This window comes from Hyperolius riggenbachi, chromosome 10 (genome assembly GCF_040937935.1).
Source record: "Hyperolius riggenbachi isolate aHypRig1 chromosome 10, aHypRig1.pri, whole genome shotgun sequence".
Taxonomy (NCBI): domain Eukaryota; kingdom Metazoa; phylum Chordata; class Amphibia; order Anura; family Hyperoliidae; genus Hyperolius; species Hyperolius riggenbachi.
In genome coordinates this window covers 254,653,684-254,674,392 of record NC_090655.1, presented here as the reverse complement: position 1 = coordinate 254,674,392, position 20,709 = coordinate 254,653,684, and the positions used below count along the sequence as shown (strand labels likewise).

Here is a 20,709-nt window from a genome sequence, read left to right as displayed (position 1 = left end):
TCAGCATTAGCCGATTACTGTTATGGAGAACAAGCAGACAAGTAGATCCGGGTTCAGCACATTGCAGGGTGTGTGTGCCGCAGAGCCTAACTGTTAAGAAATGATCATAGTCTCTCATATAAACATTGCTCTAGAAAACGTCATAGATATAACAGCTGCATAGGTATCTAGATACTGAACTTACAAGCAGTACAAACAGAAATGATGCATATCTGAATCAAATGTAGTAGCATTATTTATTGGTTTATAAAGTGCCAACATATTCCATGGCGCTGTACAAAGTAAGAAACAAACACGGGGTACATAATAATAATACAGACAAATGGAATACACAAATATACAAAATACATACTTGGTGACAAAATACAGAATTGGTAATCACAGTGACAAAAGTAACAACAAATAAAATATATAATTAATTCCAAGACAAGAAAGGGTGAGAGAGCCCTGCCCTTGTGAGCTTACAATGTAAAGGAAGGGGGAGAAACAAGAGGTGGGGTAGTATAGAATAAACATACCTAGAGGCAGTGTGTTTTAGGATATCTAGTAGGAGTGCAAATTGGCTTTAGGACAAATGGGACGTGGCCTAAGGTAGAGCGTATGCTTGTCAGAACTAGTGAGTTTTTAGAGAGTGTTAAAAGGTAACAAGGGTTGGAGAATGATGGATGTGTTGTGGGAGGACTTTCCAGAGGAGGGGTGAAGCACATGCAAAATCTTGTATATGTGAATGTAAGGAGGTAATTCTAGAGGAGGACAACAGCAGGTCATGTACAGATTGGAGTGGTGCCAGCCTGTTAGTTGGTGGTCCACAAAGTAGTACGTTACAATAGTCCAGATGAGATATTATAAGAGCGTGTATTAACATTTTAGTTGTGTCCTGAGTGAGAGAAGGTCGGATGTGTGATGTATTTGTAAGTTGGAGATGACAGGAGCTGGTTAGGGAGTGACTGCGAGGAATAAAATAGATAGAGGAGAATAATATTACCTCTAAGCAGAGTGCTTTGGGAATTAAAGTTATGGGAGTGTTATTAACATTTTGTAACGATCGGTGTCGGCACGCAGAGAGAATCTGATCATTGGTGAGCTGCAGAATCACCAAGAATGCAGATATATTGCTAACCTCTGGACACCTATGTATGAGAGTGTTTGGTGTAACAGTAGGAATAGGACCACCGGGGTAGCAGGTGGTCCTATAAGTAGAGTCTGACCCTACTGCAGCCAAGGACTCCCGAGGGGCGAGTCCCCGGCTAGATGGCCGGAAGGCTCCCTGAGGGCGAGAGACTCCTGCAGGCTGATAACAGAAAGGTCGGACAGGCCGGGTCGGCAACACACGAGCAGATAAAGTACATAGACAGGAGACTGATTCGGTAACCAGAGACAGGCAGGATCGGCAACAGGAGAGCAGATAGGCGTAGGTACCGAATCAGAGAGCAGAGGAATGGTCAGGAATGCAATAGGTCATAACAGATATCTAAACGATGCCTAGTCTGGGTGTGAGGTCCGTGGTCACAACACCCTGGAACTAGTCTGAAGTATAACAGAATGATAGCACAATTCCCTAGTCTTGGGTGTGAGGTCCGTGGTCATCAACACCCTGGAACTAGTCTGAAGTATAACAGAATGATAGCACAATTCCCTAGTCTTGGGTGTGATGTCCGTGGTCATCAACACCCTGGAACTAGTCTGAAGTATAACAGAATGATAACACAATTCCCTAGTCTTGGGTGTGAGGTCCGTGGTCATCAACACCCTGGAACTAGTCTGGAGTATAACAGAATGATAACACAATTCCCTAGTCTTGGGTGTGAGGTCCGTGGTCATCAACACCCTGGAACTAGTCTGGAGTATAACAGAATGATAACACAATTCCCTAGTCTTGGGTGTGAGGTCCGTGGCCATCAACACCCCGGAACTAGTCTGAAGTACAACAGAATGATAATCTGGTTCAGTGTGGATTTCCAAGACACTGGGTTCCAACACACTGAATGATCTGACTATGGTCTGAGTGCTTCCACGTAAGTGTTCGCAACGGCAGACAACCTGAAAGTGACCAGCGGTGACTATATATAGCGTAGCGCTCATCAGCGCCACCCATCCAAGATCAACCAATAGCCACTGGTCCCGAGGTCAGCTGACCAACCTGGTCAGCTGATCCCTCCTCACTTGTCATAAAGGTTCTGCCTCTCAGCGCGCGCGCGTAAGCCTAAATCTGTGTGAACTAGCAGGCCCAGCCACACCAGACGCACGCAGCCGCGGACAAACCGCCGCACTGGATGCGGAGTCAGCTGCCCCGCCGTCAGTACACGCAACGGCTCCTCCGTGTTCCTCCATGCCATGCAACCTAATAGGCCCAGCCACACCAGACGCATGCTGCTGCGGACAAACCGCTGCGCTGGACGCGGAGTCAGCCGCCTTACTGCCAGCACACGCGGCGGCTTTTCCGCGTTTTCTCACACATTTATTGTTATTTCAGGCAGAGTGGTGACAGAGACGATGGAAAAATGATTAGTTCTGTTTTACTCATATTAAGTCTTATGAAGCAAGAGGACATGAAGGAGGATATAGCAGACAAGCAGTCAGGAAGACGTGTGAGGAGGGAGTTAAGGTCTGGAGCCGAGAGCGAGAGGTACAGATGTGTATCATCTGCATATAGGTGGTATTGAAACACAAATGAGTTGATTAATGTAAAGATGTTAATTATATATTATTATGTAATTAATGTTAATTATAAAGATGAATGTAGGGGTAAAATTCAGTGATGGTGAGGCCTGCTGCCTAGCCAGTATATCACTTTCTACCCTATCAGAAGTATAACAATTGCATAGGTATCTGTAAAGTAAACTTACAAGTGATATAGATAAGGATTACACATAGCAAAATCAAACACAGTGACATCACAAAGGTGAGTATAGAAGTAATATTCAGCTACGGGGGATCTACTATCTAACCAGTGCACCACTTCCTTGGGGTCTTGAAAAAATAGAGTTTGGTCACCTCCTACAATACATAGCTTAGCCAGGAACTGCATGGAATGGGGAATATTCCCTCCCTTCAAGCGCTGCTTAATTTCAGTGAAAGAGGCCCGTTTCCTCTGCAAGTCAATCAGGAGAGATCATCCCTCTGGTATTCTCCACCATTAGACCACCTTTGATGCGCACCATGCGCAGTATAGCATCTCCATCTCTACTGTTTACAATCTGCACTGGAAATGCAGGAGGTGGAGCACCAGGCTGTGGGCGTCTGGCCGGCACCCTATGTTCTCCTTCATCTGGAAAGGTTTTGTACAACTGATCAGTCCCAAACTGTTGTATTATCCAGGTCAATAAAATCTTCAGGTTTAGTAGCCTCAGTGCCCTCCGGTAACCTAATGAATCACAAGTTGTTATGCCTGAGTCAGTTCTCTATATCATCAGACTTGTGATTAGCCACTGACTGCTGTATAACAGATTGCAGGTCTCTGGCTAGAGGGGGGCGTGTCCTCAAGCTCTGATCCCCGCACTTCCAATTCAGATGTACCCCCCTCAGTAATTGCATATCTTGTCTGAGAAGCCCACATCCACCTTCATGTCTTCGATTATAGCTGTGATTGCTGTGTGTGTGTGTGTGTGTCAGTGATAGCAGACATTAGCTGAGCATGCATATCTTTTATTGTCACTTCAGTCTCTGTTTCTCCCTCACTTCCCCAATCAGTACTGTGTGCAGGGGGGCTGATAGACTCTGGCTGTTTGCATTGCCCAGGGGGAGAGAGCTCAGCTGCAGTGTGGTTAGGTAGATGGTGGATCTCTGCCACATGTAGCTGCTTACCAGACTGAGCTCCTGTGTGTCTGTGTACAGGGCTCTCAGGCTGCTGGGAACCATCCTGTCCCCCTCTGTGGGGGGGTCTGCTCTGGAGACGGTGGGCTCTCTTCCCTCTGCAGCCACAGGCCATGCTGGAGAGATTGTTTTTATTAGAGCGGGTGGTGGTGGTCATTGTCCCTGGTGTGCTGCGTATCCTCTGGGGTATCAGAGAGTGACTCTGCAGCAGACGGTGGGTAACGCTGGTGGTGGTATGCCCGGAGCTCCTGCTGTGTGCAACCTACTCTGTCACCATCTTAGCTCCACCCCCTAATATTTCCTTTTTATCAATGCCAGTTGCCTGGCTGTCCTGCTTATCCTCTACTGCTAACAGTTTTTGCCGCAGACCAGAATATTTTTAGCTTTTGAAACTACAAGGAAATTCCTTGCATGATTGGTTTAGGTCTGTGATTGACGAGGCAGGGATTATCGGCACAGGCCACAGCTTGGTGTAGCTGCAGCAGTAATGCTATAGTCCCCTGCGGACAACTGCCGGAACCCGAATTACATCTCCCTGCGAGTTGCTGCGACTTGGAGGGGGAATAGTATATAACACCCCCACATTTGTGCAGCAGGGTCAGCTGTCATTCAGCTCACCCTGCGTGACAATGACCGGCAGACAGTCCTGCAGCCAGAGAGATTATCAGGACTGGCAGCAGCTGAGCTTGTGTAACATGTTAAACATGCAGCCACTTATCTCAGCAGCTGATCCTTGAATCCCCCTATTCTCCATCATCACTCCTTTATAAATGATACTATGAATAATTACACTCATGTCAGACAACAATGTTCTCTCCTATCACCCTCCCATTCACTCCTCTTGCACACCCGGTCACTGCCCTCCAGTGATGGGAACACAAAGCAAAGGGAATGTGATGGGATCAAACATTGTGCAAATTTCCTGTGTTGTAAATGGAGTCATTAGAAATATTAAGCTTGTAAAGCAACCAAAACTGACAGCAGGACCAAGCTGGAGAGGATCAGACAACAAACACAGCTCTGATAAAGAGGATGGGTAGCTGAGAATGTAATTGTTCAGTACGGGAAGATGAGGTACACTGCTCAAAATAAATAAAGGGAACACTGAACACAACGTAACTCCAAGCCAATCACACTTCTGTGAAATCATTCTGTCCACTTAGGCAGCAACACTGATGGACAATCAATTTCACATGACTTTGTGCAAATAGAATAGTCAACAAGTGGAAATTATAGGCAATTAGCCAGACATCCCCAATAAAGGAGTGGTTCTGCAGGTGGTGACCACACACCAATTCTCAGTTCCTATGCTTTCTGGCTGATGTTTTGGTCACTTTAGAATGCTGGTGATGTTTTCACTCTAGTGGTAGCATGAGACGGAGTCTACAGCCCACACAAGTGGCTCAGGTAGTGCAGCTCATCCAGGATGACACATCAATGTGAGCTGTGGCAAGAGGGTTTGCTGTGTCTGTCAGCATTGTGTCCAGAGCATGGAGGTGCTACCAGGAGACAGGCCAGTACATCAGGAGACGTGGAGGAGGCTGTAGGAGGGCAACAACCCAGCAGCAGGACCACTACCTCCACCTTTGTGCAAGGAGGAACAGGAGGAGCACTGCCAGAGCCCTGCAAAATGACCTCCAGCGGGCCACAAATATGCATGTGTCTGCTAAAACGGTCAGAGACAGACTCCATGAGGGTGGTATGGGGGTCCAACGTCCACAGGTGGGGGTTGTGCTTGCAGCCCAACACTGTGCAGGATGTTTGACATTTGATAAAATAAACACCTAGATTGAAAAAAATTGCCACAAACGCACAATATATGGTAGCAGAGCCGTCAGCCAGCCAATGCCACAACCTGTAAGATGCCTGACGTACACTAAGGACCAACGCCTGCAAACGCCTGCAAATGCATGCAACTGCTGGAGGAGATGAAGGAGTCTGATACAGACAGTCAAAGAGCAGCAACAATCCAATGCACTGAGCAGCATGAAAGAGTCCTCAGGATTCAGTGTAAGAATGCTGCCATGTGCGCTTTGCAAGAAGTAAAAGAAACACTGGAAAAGAACACTAATGGCCAAATCACTTTCTACACACAACACAAATGTCTGACAAGCAGTGATTTACACTCAAGACATTTCCCACACTGAGCACATTAACCTCCTTAGCGGTAATCCCGAGCTAGGGTCGGGGTGGAAAACCGCAGCTAAGAGCGGGAATCCCGACCTCTGCTCGGGGTACCCGCCGGAGGCTGAATGCAGAGCAATGCGTGCAGCGGGAGCGTTTCTACATACCTCCCGGGGATCCCCACGTCGGCCGGCATTCTTCTTCCTCTCCTCCGGGGCTCTGCTTCCTGCTGGTGAGATCGACGGCTGTCGTCATGACGACAGCCGTCAATTTCACTTTAGAGTTGCAGCGCCACCCGGAGGATGGAGGCCTAACTGCAGCGCCAGGGAGGTTAGCGATTACTGTAACTGCTGCAGATCTCGCTTGCGGCATGATTTTTTCCAGGTTTTACGATCTGAAAGGGTGCAAAAAATGTGCGCCAATTTTAGACCCTAAAATCTGTAAAGAATCATAACGCCAAGGGGGTTAATAGGGTTTCTCCCCAGTGTGAGATCTCTCATGTTTGTCAAGGCTTCCTTTCTGCCCAAAACATTTCCGACACTCAGCACATGAATAGGGCTTCTCACCAGTGTGAGTTCTCTCATGTATGACAAGGTGTCCTTTCTGCCCAAAACATTTCCCACACTCTGCACATGAATAGGGCTTCTCACCAGTGTGAGATCTCTCATGTATGACAAGGCTTCCTTTCTCTCCAAAACATTTCCCACACTCAGCACATGAATAGGGCTTCTCACCAGTGTGAGTTCTCTCATGTGTGACAAGGTTTGCTTTCTGCCCAAAACATTTCCCACACTCAGCACATGAATAGGGCTTCTCACCAGTGTGAGATCTCTCATGTATGACAAGGTGTCCTTTCCGCCCAAAACATTTCCCACACTCAGCACATGAATAGGGCTTCTCACCAGTGTGACATCTCTCATGCTTGACAAGGTTTCTTTTCTCTCCAAAACATTTCCCACACTCGGCACATGAATAGGGCTTCTCACCAGTGTGACATCTCTCATGCTTGACAAGGCTTCTTTTCTCGCCAAAACATTTCCCACACTCGGCACATGAATAGGGTTTCTCACCAGTGTGAGATCTCTCATGTTTGACAAGGTTTCCTTTATTTCCAAAACATTTCCTACACTCAGCACATGAATAGGGCTTCTCACCAGTGTGAGATCTCTCATGTTTGACAAGGCTTCCTTTCTCTCCAAAACATTTCCCACACTCAGCACATGAATAGGGCTTCTCACCAGTGTGAGTTCTCTCATGTATGACAAGATGTCCTTTCCTCCCAAAACATTTCCCACACTCAGCACATGAATAGGGCTTCACACCAGTGTGAGTTCTCTCATGTATGACAAGATGTCCTTTCCTCCCAAACCATTTCCCACACTCAGCACATGAATAGGGCTCCTCACCAGTGTGAGATCTCTCAAGACTGTCAAGATTTGATTTCTTTACAAAACCTTTCCCATATGTGGAACAAGAATAAGACCCTCCAGCAGGGGAAGAGATGTGCTGGGTATGAGGCCCCTCGGGGTTAGACAGGTGAGGGGAGTCTGGGGGAATATTTGGGGTAACCAGAATATCTGCAGGAAACTCTTGTCCAGTGACATCATCATCCGTTGTACAGTCTGTGGATATAGAGAGACGAGTCTCTGAGAGGTTCCTGATGCCGGGACTCTGTGCTGCAAATAGAGAAACATCATCACTTCCTGTTAGAGAATTCTGAGGGGAGGAACAATTATCATTAGGGATGGTCAGTGAGCTGCTGATAATTCCAAAATGATGCAAAGATGATGCAGATTAGAAATGGGCCAGGTGCAGCATCTGTGTAACTTGTATATAATTTGCATTAGCATATAATTTTTACCATCTCGGAGTTATTGGCATGTCACTGACCATCACTAGTTATCAGCCTGACAGAGAACTGCAGAAGGTTGTGCTCATTACAGGCGGCCAATCACATGACAATAACTTTGCTTTGCATGCAAAATTTCTGTATCTTGGAATCTGGACAATGAAATGAATTACCCGGGAAATGTGATTAAATGCATACAAATTGCATGACATTTGCATACAAGTACAGAGTTTCTTGCATCTCATTGACCTCCCTACATATAAAGCATTGGCCTCACATTGACAAGCAGTAGATTGTACAGATTGATGAGACAATGGAAGCAATGTGTTACTCTTGTGACAACAGACCTATATGTACTTATAGCAAGAAATCTGTGTTATGTTTGTAGAGCAATGTGGTGTCACTTACACATTCTTATTACCATAGTGCAAATTTTTGTTCCCATTTTGTGACATTACACAACATAAATTATAGGCGCTGCGAGGTAGAGGAATTATCAATTTACTTCATGGAAACCCCAAACCACTAATACTTCTGTAGCTGCATAAATACATCCATATATACTCCTTGATATCCAGTATAGCCATATCTCTCCTCCCATCCGTCTGTCTAATAAGGAACCAAACTGCTGCACACTGCAGCTCCTATTGGACAGAAGATCAGTGGGGGCGGGGAAAGGGTGTGGCTAGAAATCACTGGACCTCCTGCAAAACTTGGGAAACCCCCTCCACCTTTATAACAAACCTCTCCTCTGTACCTGTGTGACACCCTTTTACATGCTTGTGAATGCCGGGCTTTCTTTCATCTTTAAAGTGTAACTGTCAGGCATAAAATCAAAATCTATTCTTTATTTTTATCTGGTTAACAAGTAACAAGGATGCTAACCAGTAGCTCTAACCTCAACCATCATGAAGGGCTTTGAGCGCCTGATCCGGGCTATCCTGAAGCAGTCCACAGATACTGTCCTTGATCCTCACCAATTTGCGTACAGGGCAAACCAGTCAGTCGAAGACGCCATTAACGTGAGCCTAGCATACATCACGGAACACCTAGACAGGCCTGACTATTACACTAGGATCCTGTTCTTGGACTTCCGTTCCGCTTTCAATACCATCTGTCAGGACATCCTGCTGGACAATCTCGTGCAATTAGGAGTTGACATCTCCCTCTGCAGGTGGGTCAGGGACTTCCTCTCAAACAGAACGCAGAGGGTGAAGCTCAGCAACTGCTTCTCCAGCGAGAGATCCACCAACATGGGAGCTCCACAAGGGTGTGTACTGCCCCGCTCCTGTTCTCCCTGTACACCAACAACTGTACCTCAACCTCTGACTCTGTTAAGGTCATCAAATTCACGGATGACACAACAATCATCGGCCTTATCAGCGGCAATGGAGAGCTTGCCTACCGCAGCGAAACTGAGAGGATCTGCAACTGGTGCAGGGGAAATAACCTCATCCTCAACACGGCAAAGACTGTAGAACTGGTCATAGACTTCAGGAGACACTCCCCCCACCCTCCACCCAGTCCTAATTGGGGAGACCGCAGTCTCCAGGGTGCCGAGTGCTCGGTTCCTGGGCACAACTCTTACTAGCGATCTTAGATGGGGAGAACACTATCAAAATTCAAAAGAAGGCACAGCAGAGGTTATTCTTTTTGCAACACCTGAAAAAATGTGGCATCCCAAAGAAACTTCTCATCAGCTTCTACACTGCCACCGTAGAATCTATCCTCTGCTCCTCCATCATCGTCTGGTATGCAGGGGCAATGGCTAGTGACAAATACAAACTCCAGAGAATAATTCATGCTGTGGAAAAGACCACAGGTTTGCCCTTGCCACCTCTTGATCTCCTCCACACTGCCAGACTGAGGAAGAGGGCCAAAGGGATCTGTCTTGACCCCTCCCATCCAGGCAATCGCTTCTTTGAGCTCCTCCCGTTAGGTCGCCGGTTCAGAGCAATTGCCTCCAGGACCAGCAGGTGCAAGTGCACTTTCTTTCCCCAGGCAGTCCTCCTACTGAACTCTAACTCCTGTCAGGCTGCAACACTCTAGCCCTTGGGAAATAAATCCTCAACGCCCACCTGGTCTGTATCTGCTGCCCACTCTGAACCATGAACTGTATCATGTAACTGTTGCCCACCCTGAACTTTGATTCATGGACTGTATCTGTTGCCCAACGTGAACCGTGAACTGTATCATGCATCACAGAATGTATCTGCTGCCCACTCTGAACCGTGAACTGTATCATGCATCACAGAATGTATCTGCTGCCCATTCAGAACCATGAACTGTATCATGCGTCACAGACTGTATCTGTTGCCCACCCTGAACCATGAACTGTATCATGCGTCACAGACTGTATCTGTTGCCCACCCTGAACCATGAACTGTATCATGCGTCACAGACTGTATCTGTTGCCCACTCTGAACCATGAACTGTATCATGCATCACAGACTGTATCTGTTGCCCCCCCCCCCCCCCCCCGAACCATGAACTGTATTAGGCCTCACAGACTGTATCTGTTGCCCCCCTGAACCATGAACTGTATCAGGCATCACAGACTGTATCCGTTGCCCACCCTGAACCATGAACTGTATCATGCATCAAAGACTGTATCTGCTGCCCACCCTGAACCATGAACTGTATCAGGCATCACAGACTGTATCTGCTGCCCACCCTGAACCATGAACTTTATCATGCGTCACAGACTGTATCTGTTGCCCACCCTGAACCATGAACTGTATCATGCGTCACAGACTGTATCTGTTGCCCACCCTGAACCATGAACTGTATCATGCGTCACAGACTGTATCTGTTGCCCACCCTGAACCATTAACCGTACCATGTAACTGTTGCCCACCCTGAACTTTGATTCATGGACTGTATCTGTTGCCCACTCTGAACCATGAACTGTATCATGCGTCACAGACTGTATCTGTTGCCCACCCTGAAGCATGAACTGTATCAGGCGTCACATACTGTATCTGTTGCCCACCCTGAACCATGAACTGTATCAGGCATCACAGACTGTATCTGTTGCCCACCCTGAACTGTATCAGGCATCAAAGACTGTATCTGTTGCCCACCCTGAACTGTATCAGGCATCAAAGACTGTATCTGTTGCCCACCCTGAACCATGAACTGTATCATGCGTCACAGACTGTATCTGTTGCCCACCCTGAACCATGAACTGTATCAGGCATCACAGACGGTATCTGTTGCCCACCCTGAACCATGAACTGTATCAGGCATCACATACTGTATCTGTTGCCCACTCTGAATCATGAACTGTATCATGCATCACAGACTGTATCTGTTGCCCACTCTGAACCATGAACTGTATCATGCATCACAGACTGTATCTGTTGCCCACTCTGAATCATGAACTGTATCATGCATCACAGACTGTATCTGTTGCCCACTCTGAACCATGAACTGTATCATGCATCACAGACTGTATCTGTTGCCCACTCTGAACCATGAACTGTATCATGCATCACAGACTGTATCTGTTGCCCACCTTGAACCATGAACTGTATCAGGCATCACATATTGTATCTGTTGCCCACTCTGAATCATGAACTGTATCAGGCATCACAGACTATCTGTTGCCCACCCTGAACTGTATCAGGCATCACAGACTGTATCTGTTGCCCACCCTGAACCATGAACTGTATCATGCATCACAGACTGTATCTGTTGCCCGCTCTGAATCATGAACTGTATCAGGCATCACAGACTGTATCTGTTGCCCACTCTGAATCATGAACTGTATCATGCATCACAGACTGTTGCCCACCCTGTTGCCCCCCCTGAACCATGAACTGTATCATGCGTCACAGACTGTATCTGTTGCCCACCCTGAACCATGAACTGTATCATGCATCACAGACTGTATCTGTTGCCCACCTTGAACCATGAACTCTATCAGGCATCACATATTGTATCTGTTGCCCACTCTGAATTATGAACTGTATCCGGCATCACAGACTGTATCTGTTGCCCACCCTGAACTGTATCAGGCGTCACAGACTGTATCTGTTGCCCACCCTGAACCCTGAACTGTATCATGCATCACAGACTGTATCTGTTGCCCACCCTGAACCATGAACAGTATCATGCATCACAGACTGTATCTGTTGCCCACCCTGAACCATGAACTGTATCATGCATCACAGACTGCATCTGTTGCCCACCCTGAATCATGAACTGTATCGTGTCACAGACTGTATCTGTTGCCCACCCTGAACCATGAACTGTATCATGCGTCACAGACTGTATCTGCTGCCCACCCTGAACCATGAACTGTATCATGCATCACAGACTGTATCTGTTGCCCACCCTGAACCATGAACTGTATCATGTGTCACAGACTGTATCTGTTGCCCACCCTGAACTGTATCATGCCTCACAGACTGCATCTGTTGTCCACCCTGAACCCTGAACCATGAACTGTATCATGCATCATAGACTGTATCTGTTGCCCACTCAGAACCATGAACTGTATCATGCCTCACAGACTGTATCTGTTGCCCACTCAGAACCATGAACTGTATCAGGCGTCACAGACTGTATCTGTTGCCCACCCTGAACTGTATCAGGCATCACAGACTGTATCTTTTGCCCACCCTGAACCATGAACTGTATCATGCGTCACAGACTGTATCTGTTGCCCACCCTGAACTGTATCAGGCATCACAGACTGTATCTTTTGCCCACCCTGAACCATGAACGGTATCATGCGTCACAGACTGTATCTGTTGCCCACCGTGAACCATGAACTGTATCATGCATCACACACTGTATCTGTTGCCCACCCTGAACCATGAACTGTATCACGCATCACAGACTGTATCTGTTGCCCACCGTGAACCATGAACTGTATCATGCGTCACAGACTGTATCTGCTGCCCACCCTGAACCATGAACTGCATCATGCATCACAGACTGCATCTGTTGCCCACTCAGAACCATGAACTGTATCCGGCATCACAGACTGTATCTGTTGCCCACCATGAACTGTATCATGCGTCACAGACTGTATCTGTTGCCCACCCTGAACCATGAACTGTATCATGCATCACAGACTGTATCTGTTGCCCACCCTGAACCATGAACTGTATCATGCATCACAGACTGTATCTTTTGCCCACCCTGAACCATGAACTGTATCATGCATCACAGACTGTATCTGTTGCCCACTCAGAACCATGAACTGTATCATGCGTCACAGACTGTATCTGTTGCCCACCCTGAACCATGAACTGTATCATGCGTCACAGACTGTATCTGCTGCCTACCCTGAACCATGAACTGTATCATGCATCACAGACTGTATCTGTTGCCCACCCTGAACCCTGAACCATGAACTGTATCACGCATCACAGACTGTATCTGTTGCCCACTCAGAACCATGAACTGTATCATGCGTCACAGACTGTATCTGTTGCCCACCCTGAACCATGAACTGTATCATGCATCACAGACTGTATCTGTTGCCCACCCTGAACCATGAACTGTATCATGCATCACAGACTGTATCTTTTGCCCACCCTGAACCATGAACTGTATCATGCATCACAGACTGTATCTGTTGCCCACTCAGAACCATGAACTGTATCATGCGTCACAGACTGTATCTGTTGCCCACCCTGAACCATGAACTGTATCATGCGTCACAGACTGTATCTGCTGCCTACCCTGAACCATGAACTGTATCATGCATCACAGACTATCTGTTGCCCACCCTGAACCATGAACTGTATCACGCATCACAGACTGTATCTGTTGCCCACTCAGAACCATGAACTGTATCAGGCGTCACAGACTGTATCTGTTGCCCACCCTGAACTGTATCAGGCATCACAGACTGTATCTTTTGCCCACCCTGAAATATGAACGGTATCATGCGTCACAGACTGTATCTGTTGCCCACCCTGAACCATGAACTGTATCATGCGTCACAGACTGTATCTGCTGCCCACCGTGAACCATGAACTGTATCATGCATCACACACTGTATCTGTTGCCCACCCTGAACCATGAACTGTATCATGCGTCACAGACTGTATCTGTTGCCCACCCTGAACCATGAACTGTATCATGCATCACAGACTGTATCTGCTGCCCACCCTGAACCATGAACTGTATCATGTGTCACAGACTGTATCTGTTGCCCACCCTGAACCATTAACCGTACCATGTAACTGTTGCCCACCCTGAACTTTGATTCATGGACTGTATCTGTTGCCCACTCTGAACCATGAACTGTATCATGCGTCACAGACTGTATCTGTTGCCCACCCTGAAGCATGAACTGTATCAGGCGTCACATACTGTATCTGTTGCCCACCCTGAACCATGAACTGTATCAGGCATCACAGACTGTATCTGTTGCCCACCCTGAACTGTATCAGGCATCAAAGACTGTATCTGTTGCCCACCCTGAACTGTATCAGGCATCAAAGACTGTATCTGTTGCCCACCCTGAACCATGAACTGTATCATGCGTCACAGACTGTATCTGTTGCCCACCCTGAACCATGAACTGTATCAGGCATCACAGACGGTATCTGTTGCCCACCCTGAACCATGAACTGTATCAGGCATCACATACTGTATCTGTTGCCCACTCTGAATCATGAACTGTATCATGCATCACAGACTGTATCTGTTGCCCACTCTGAACCATGAACTGTATCATGCATCACAGACTGTATCTGTTGCCCACTCTGAATCATGAACTGTATCATGCATCACAGACTGTATCTGTTGCCCACTCTGAACCATGAACTGTATCATGCATCACAGACTGTATCTGTTGCCCACTCTGAACCATGAACTGTATCATGCATCACAGACTGTATCTGTTGCCCACCTTGAACCATGAACTGTATCAGGCATCACATATTGTATCTGTTGCCCACTCTGAATCATGAACTGTATCAGGCATCACAGACTATCTGTTGCCCACCCTGAACTGTATCAGGCATCACAGACTGTATCTGTTGCCCACCCTGAACCATGAACTGTATCATGCATCACAGACTGTATCTGTTGCCCGCTCTGAATCATGAACTGTATCAGGCATCACAGACTGTATCTGTTGCCCACTCTGAATCATGAACTGTATCATGCATCACAGACTGTTGCCCACCCTGTTGCCCCCCCTGAACCATGAACTGTATCATGCGTCACAGACTGTATCTGTTGCCCACCCTGAACCATGAACTGTATCATGCATCACAGACTGTATCTGTTGCCCACCTTGAACCATGAACTCTATCAGGCATCACATATTGTATCTGTTGCCCACTCTGAATTATGAACTGTATCCGGCATCACAGACTGTATCTGTTGCCCACCCTGAACTGTATCAGGCGTCACAGACTGTATCTGTTGCCCACCCTGAACCCTGAACTGTATCATGCATCACAGACTGTATCTGTTGCCCACCCTGAACCATGAACAGTATCATGCATCACAGACTGTATCTGTTGCCCACCCTGAACCATGAACTGTATCATGCATCACAGACTGCATCTGTTGCCCACCCTGAATCATGAACTGTATCGTGTCACAGACTGTATCTGTTGCCCACCCTGAACCATGAACTGTATCATGCGTCACAGACTGTATCTGCTGCCCACCCTGAACCATGAACTGTATCATGCATCACAGACTGTATCTGTTGCCCACCCTGAACCATGAACTGTATCATGTGTCACAGACTGTATCTGTTGCCCACCCTGAACTGTATCATGCCTCACAGACTGCATCTGTTGTCCACCCTGAACCCTGAACCATGAACTGTATCATGCATCATAGACTGTATCTGTTGCCCACTCAGAACCATGAACTGTATCATGCCTCACAGACTGTATCTGTTGCCCACTCAGAACCATGAACTGTATCAGGCGTCACAGACTGTATCTGTTGCCCACCCTGAACTGTATCAGGCATCACAGACTGTATCTTTTGCCCACCCTGAACCATGAACTGTATCATGCGTCACAGACTGTATCTGTTGCCCACCCTGAACTGTATCAGGCATCACAGACTGTATCTTTTGCCCACCCTGAACCATGAACGGTATCATGCGTCACAGACTGTATCTGTTGCCCACCGTGAACCATGAACTGTATCATGCATCACACACTGTATCTGTTGCCCACCCTGAACCATGAACTGTATCACGCATCACAGACTGTATCTGTTGCCCACCGTGAACCATGAACTGTATCATGCGTCACAGACTGTATCTGCTGCCCACCCTGAACCATGAACTGCATCATGCATCACAGACTGCATCTGTTGCCCACTCAGAACCATGAACTGTATCCGGCATCACAGACTGTATCTGTTGCCCACCATGAACTGTATCATGCGTCACAGACTGTATCTGTTGCCCACCCTGAACCATGAACTGTATCATGCATCACAGACTGTATCTGTTGCCCACCCTGAACCATGAACTGTATCATGCATCACAGACTGTATCTTTTGCCCACCCTGAACCATGAACTGTATCATGCATCACAGACTGTATCTGTTGCCCACTCAGAACCATGAACTGTATCATGCGTCACAGACTGTATCTGTTGCCCACCCTGAACCATGAACTGTATCATGCGTCACAGACTGTATCTGCTGCCTACCCTGAACCATGAACTGTATCATGCATCACAGACTGTATCTGTTGCCCACCCTGAACCCTGAACCATGAACTGTATCACGCATCACAGACTGTATCTGTTGCCCACTCAGAACCATGAACTGTATCATGCGTCACAGACTGTATCTGTTGCCCACCCTGAACCATGAACTGTATCATGCATCACAGACTGTATCTGTTGCCCACCCTGAACCATGAACTGTATCATGCATCACAGACTGTATCTTTTGCCCACCCTGAACCATGAACTGTATCATGCATCACAGACTGTATCTGTTGCCCACTCAGAACCATGAACTGTATCATGCGTCACAGACTGTATCTGTTGCCCACCCTGAACCATGAACTGTATCATGCGTCACAGACTGTATCTGCTGCCTACCCTGAACCATGAACTGTATCATGCATCACAGACTATCTGTTGCCCACCCTGAACCATGAACTGTATCACGCATCACAGACTGTATCTGTTGCCCACTCAGAACCATGAACTGTATCAGGCGTCACAGACTGTATCTGTTGCCCACCCTGAACTGTATCAGGCATCACAGACTGTATCTTTTGCCCACCCTGAAATATGAACGGTATCATGCGTCACAGACTGTATCTGTTGCCCACCCTGAACCATGAACTGTATCATGCGTCACAGACTGTATCTGCTGCCCACCGTGAACCATGAACTGTATCATGCATCACACACTGTATCTGTTGCCCACCCTGAACCATGAACTGTATCATGCGTCACAGACTGTATCTGTTGCCCACCCTGAACCATGAACTGTATCATGCATCACAGACTGTATCTGCTGCCCACCCTGAACCATGAACTGTATCATGTGTCACAGACTGTATCTGTTGCCCACCCTGAAGCATGAACTGTATCATGCGTCACAGACTGTATCTGCTGCCCACCCTGAACCATGAACTGTATCACGCATCACAGACTGTATCTGTTGCCCACCGTGAACCATGAACTGTATCATGCATCACAGACTGTATCTGTTGCCCACCCTGAACTGTATCATGCGTCACAGACTGTATCTGCTGCCCACCCTGAACCATGAACTGTATCATGCATCACAGACTGTATCTGTTGCCCACTCAGAACCATGAACTGTATCATGCATCACAGACTGTATCTGTTGCCCACTCAGAACCATGAACTGTATCCGGCATCACAGACTGTATCTGTTGCCCACCATGAACTGTATCATGCGTCACAGACTGTATCTGTTGCCCACCCTGAACCATGAACTGTATCATGCATCACAGACTGTATCTGTTGCCCACCCTGAACCATGAACTGTATCATGCGTCACAGACTGTATCTTTTGCCCACCCTGAACCATGAACTGTATCATGCATCACAGACTGTATCTGTTGCCCACTCAGAACCATGAACTGTATCATGCGTCACAGACTGTATCTGTTGCCCACCCTGAACCATGAACTGTATCATGCGTCACAGACTGTATCTGCTGCCCACCCTGAACCATGAACTGTATCATGCATCACAGACTGTATCTGTTGCCCACCCTGAACCATGAACTGTATCATGCGTCACAGACTGTATCTGCTGCCTACCCTGAACCATGAACTGTATCATGCATCACAGACTGTATCTGTTGCCCACCCTGAACCATGAACTCTATCATGCGTCACAGACTGTATCTGCTGCCCATTCTGAACCATGAACTGTATCATGCATCACATACTGTATCTGTTGCCCACCCTGAACCATGAACTGTATAATGCATCACAGAATGTATCTGCTGCCCATTCTGAACCATGAACTGTATCATGCATCACAGACTGTATCTGTTGCCCACCCTGAACCATGAACTGTATCATGCATCACAGACTGCATCTGTTGCCCACTCAGACCCATGAACTGTATCATGCGTCACAGACTGTATCTGTTGCCCACTCAGAACCATGAACTCATCCGCAGACCTCTCCCTACACCCTAAATTGACTCACGGATCTGTATATTGTATGTCTTGCATTGTATATTGTACAGAATTGTATCTATTGTTTGTACCATGTATATTCTCATTTAGTCTCATGTTGACTATGCCTTGTCTTGTCCTGTCTCTGCCAATGCCATGTGCACCACATACAATTCTGGGTACAAAAGAGAGAGAACGGATCAATGCACAGGGCTGTAAGGTACACCTGAGTGCTGCTCCCCAAACGTAATCACAGTAACTTGATGCAAGGATCAGCGGTTGCGCACATCAGGTAAAACATAGCTTTTATTCCAAAATGATTAAAAATCCATATACATCACCAGCATGGAGAGAGGTACAGGCAGAGAGAGAGAGGTCAACAGCTGTTTCGCGCCTATATGCTGTGGCGCATCGTCAGGACAATTTACCCCCTAAGAATATCTCCTTAAATACCCCTCTTACCTATCCAGGTGACAGACATCGATCCCTCTGATTACGGACGCCATCCGCCCCGTGGAGCACACGCCAATGTGTATATATGAAGTGTTTTCCGGCCACAGAGTCATTCCGGAACAGGGAATGAAACTTCCGGGTCGCGGCCAGGGTGGAACGCAAAAGTCGCACCGCGCCATACAGGCGACGACTCAATACTTCATGCGCCCCATTGCCATCTAGTGGACAAAAAATTGAATCACCACCAGGCGGCAATCTCTACGTGTGCCCAAATCCGCATGCGGCCGCCATCTAGTGGCGGCCCAGCAATCTACACATAAGGATTGCAATTACATTTATATAAAAAAGGAGAAACATTTTTTTTACATTAAAGAAAGGATCGAAATGTCACCTACATAGGGAAAGAGGACATGACTCATCCCAGGTCATAGAGGATCAAGAAGGGGGTGTAAAAAAAATGTTAAAGAAAATATTATCACATTTATTAATATCAACTCACCCCCCCCCCACAATATTGAATAGGACCCAATATGTCCAGGGAGATGGTCCTCATCTATAAGAGATCACAAATAATGAGAAAATTAAGAACATCAGAGACATTATAGAATCAGGGAGATCTCAAATCAATTATAAAAGATTAATAAAATTTATAAACATCTAAACTATCAAAATCAAATTTTCAGATAAATACTGCAAGATTATTTCTTTCATTCATACCCAAAGGACCTGTAGCCTCAAAGAATGATATCCAATGGCTTTCTCGTTGTAGCAGCTTTCTATGCCAATCCCCCCCTCTAGCATCCTTCCTCACTTGTTCTAGACCTAGGAATCTTAATTTAGTGACGTCACCCCCATGGGTGTCCCGCATGTGTTCAATCACACGGGGTGAACCCACACCACTGTGGATGGATCTACAGTGGGCCTGGTAGCGGTCCTTCAGCATGTTAGTGCTCTCCCCCACATAAACACGCTGGCATGGACAAATCAAAGCATACACAAGTCCCTTCGTTTTACAATTAATAAACTGTCTAATTCTGCACGTCCGCCCACAGTGGATAAAACGACTGCCTCCAACTATAAAGTTGCAACAAGAACACTGATGACATCGAAAATTTCCTGGTGGTCTAGCCGCACCCAACCACGAAACTGTTGAAGGGCTAATAAATTTGCTGTGGGATAGTCTATCCTTTAAATTGGACACTCTTCTATAGGATACACAAGGTAATGAGGCACTTTTGTTTTGAAACAGTTTATCCTGTTGGATGATCCACCAGTTTTTGGCAATGGCTTTCTTAATTGTATTATACATGGGTGAATAGGAAAAATGCATAAAAAAACGGTTCTGATCTGCCTGTCGAACCCGTGGGGCCAGAAGGGAAGCTCTATCTCTGTTAGCTGCTTTGTTAAACGCTTGATTAATTAAACTTTCTCCATAACCCCTGCAACTCAATCTCTTTTTTAATTCATCGGCTTGCTGTAGGAATTACAATTCTGGGTACGTTATCTGGCGTACTTGGTGAAATTCTGATTTTAATTCTGAACCAGGCAATCCAAAAGTAAAATATCACTATTACTTTTCTTGTAGATAAATGTTCATTCCCCAGTTTACCTGACTCTTATTTAGTACATTGTCGCACAAAGGAAGTTGCAGGGCATGCTGGGTTGTCTTTTTTTTTGCTTCTTTACTTTCCTCTCAGACTTGACTAACGCAGTCTGATTGGCTGAAGCCTCTTTCCCGCCTGTTTCCCCTGCCACACCTCTATTCTTCTCCGATTGGCCAATATTTCTCATGCTGAGACAACGGAAAATTGAATACTTACCTGCCGGTAATTTTCCTTTCCAGATGTGTC

General features: G+C 46.7%; 1 protein-coding gene across 1 annotated transcript in view; it reads right to left on the bottom strand.

Annotated features, from left to right (window-relative positions):
- Positions 1-235: 235 nt before the first annotated feature.
- Positions 236-20,709, bottom strand: part of LOC137535299 (zinc finger protein 572-like) — a 55,728-nt gene continuing 35,254 nt past the window's right edge. The window contains exons 7-8 of the mRNA XM_068257129.1: positions 19,359-19,412; positions 236-7,613 (exon numbers count right to left, since the gene is read on the bottom strand). Coding sequence (XP_068113230.1) covers positions 6,403-7,613; positions 19,359-19,412 — 1,265 coding nt within the window. The 3' untranslated portion in view covers positions 236-6,402. The remainder of the gene's footprint in view (positions 7,614-19,358; positions 19,413-20,709) is intronic.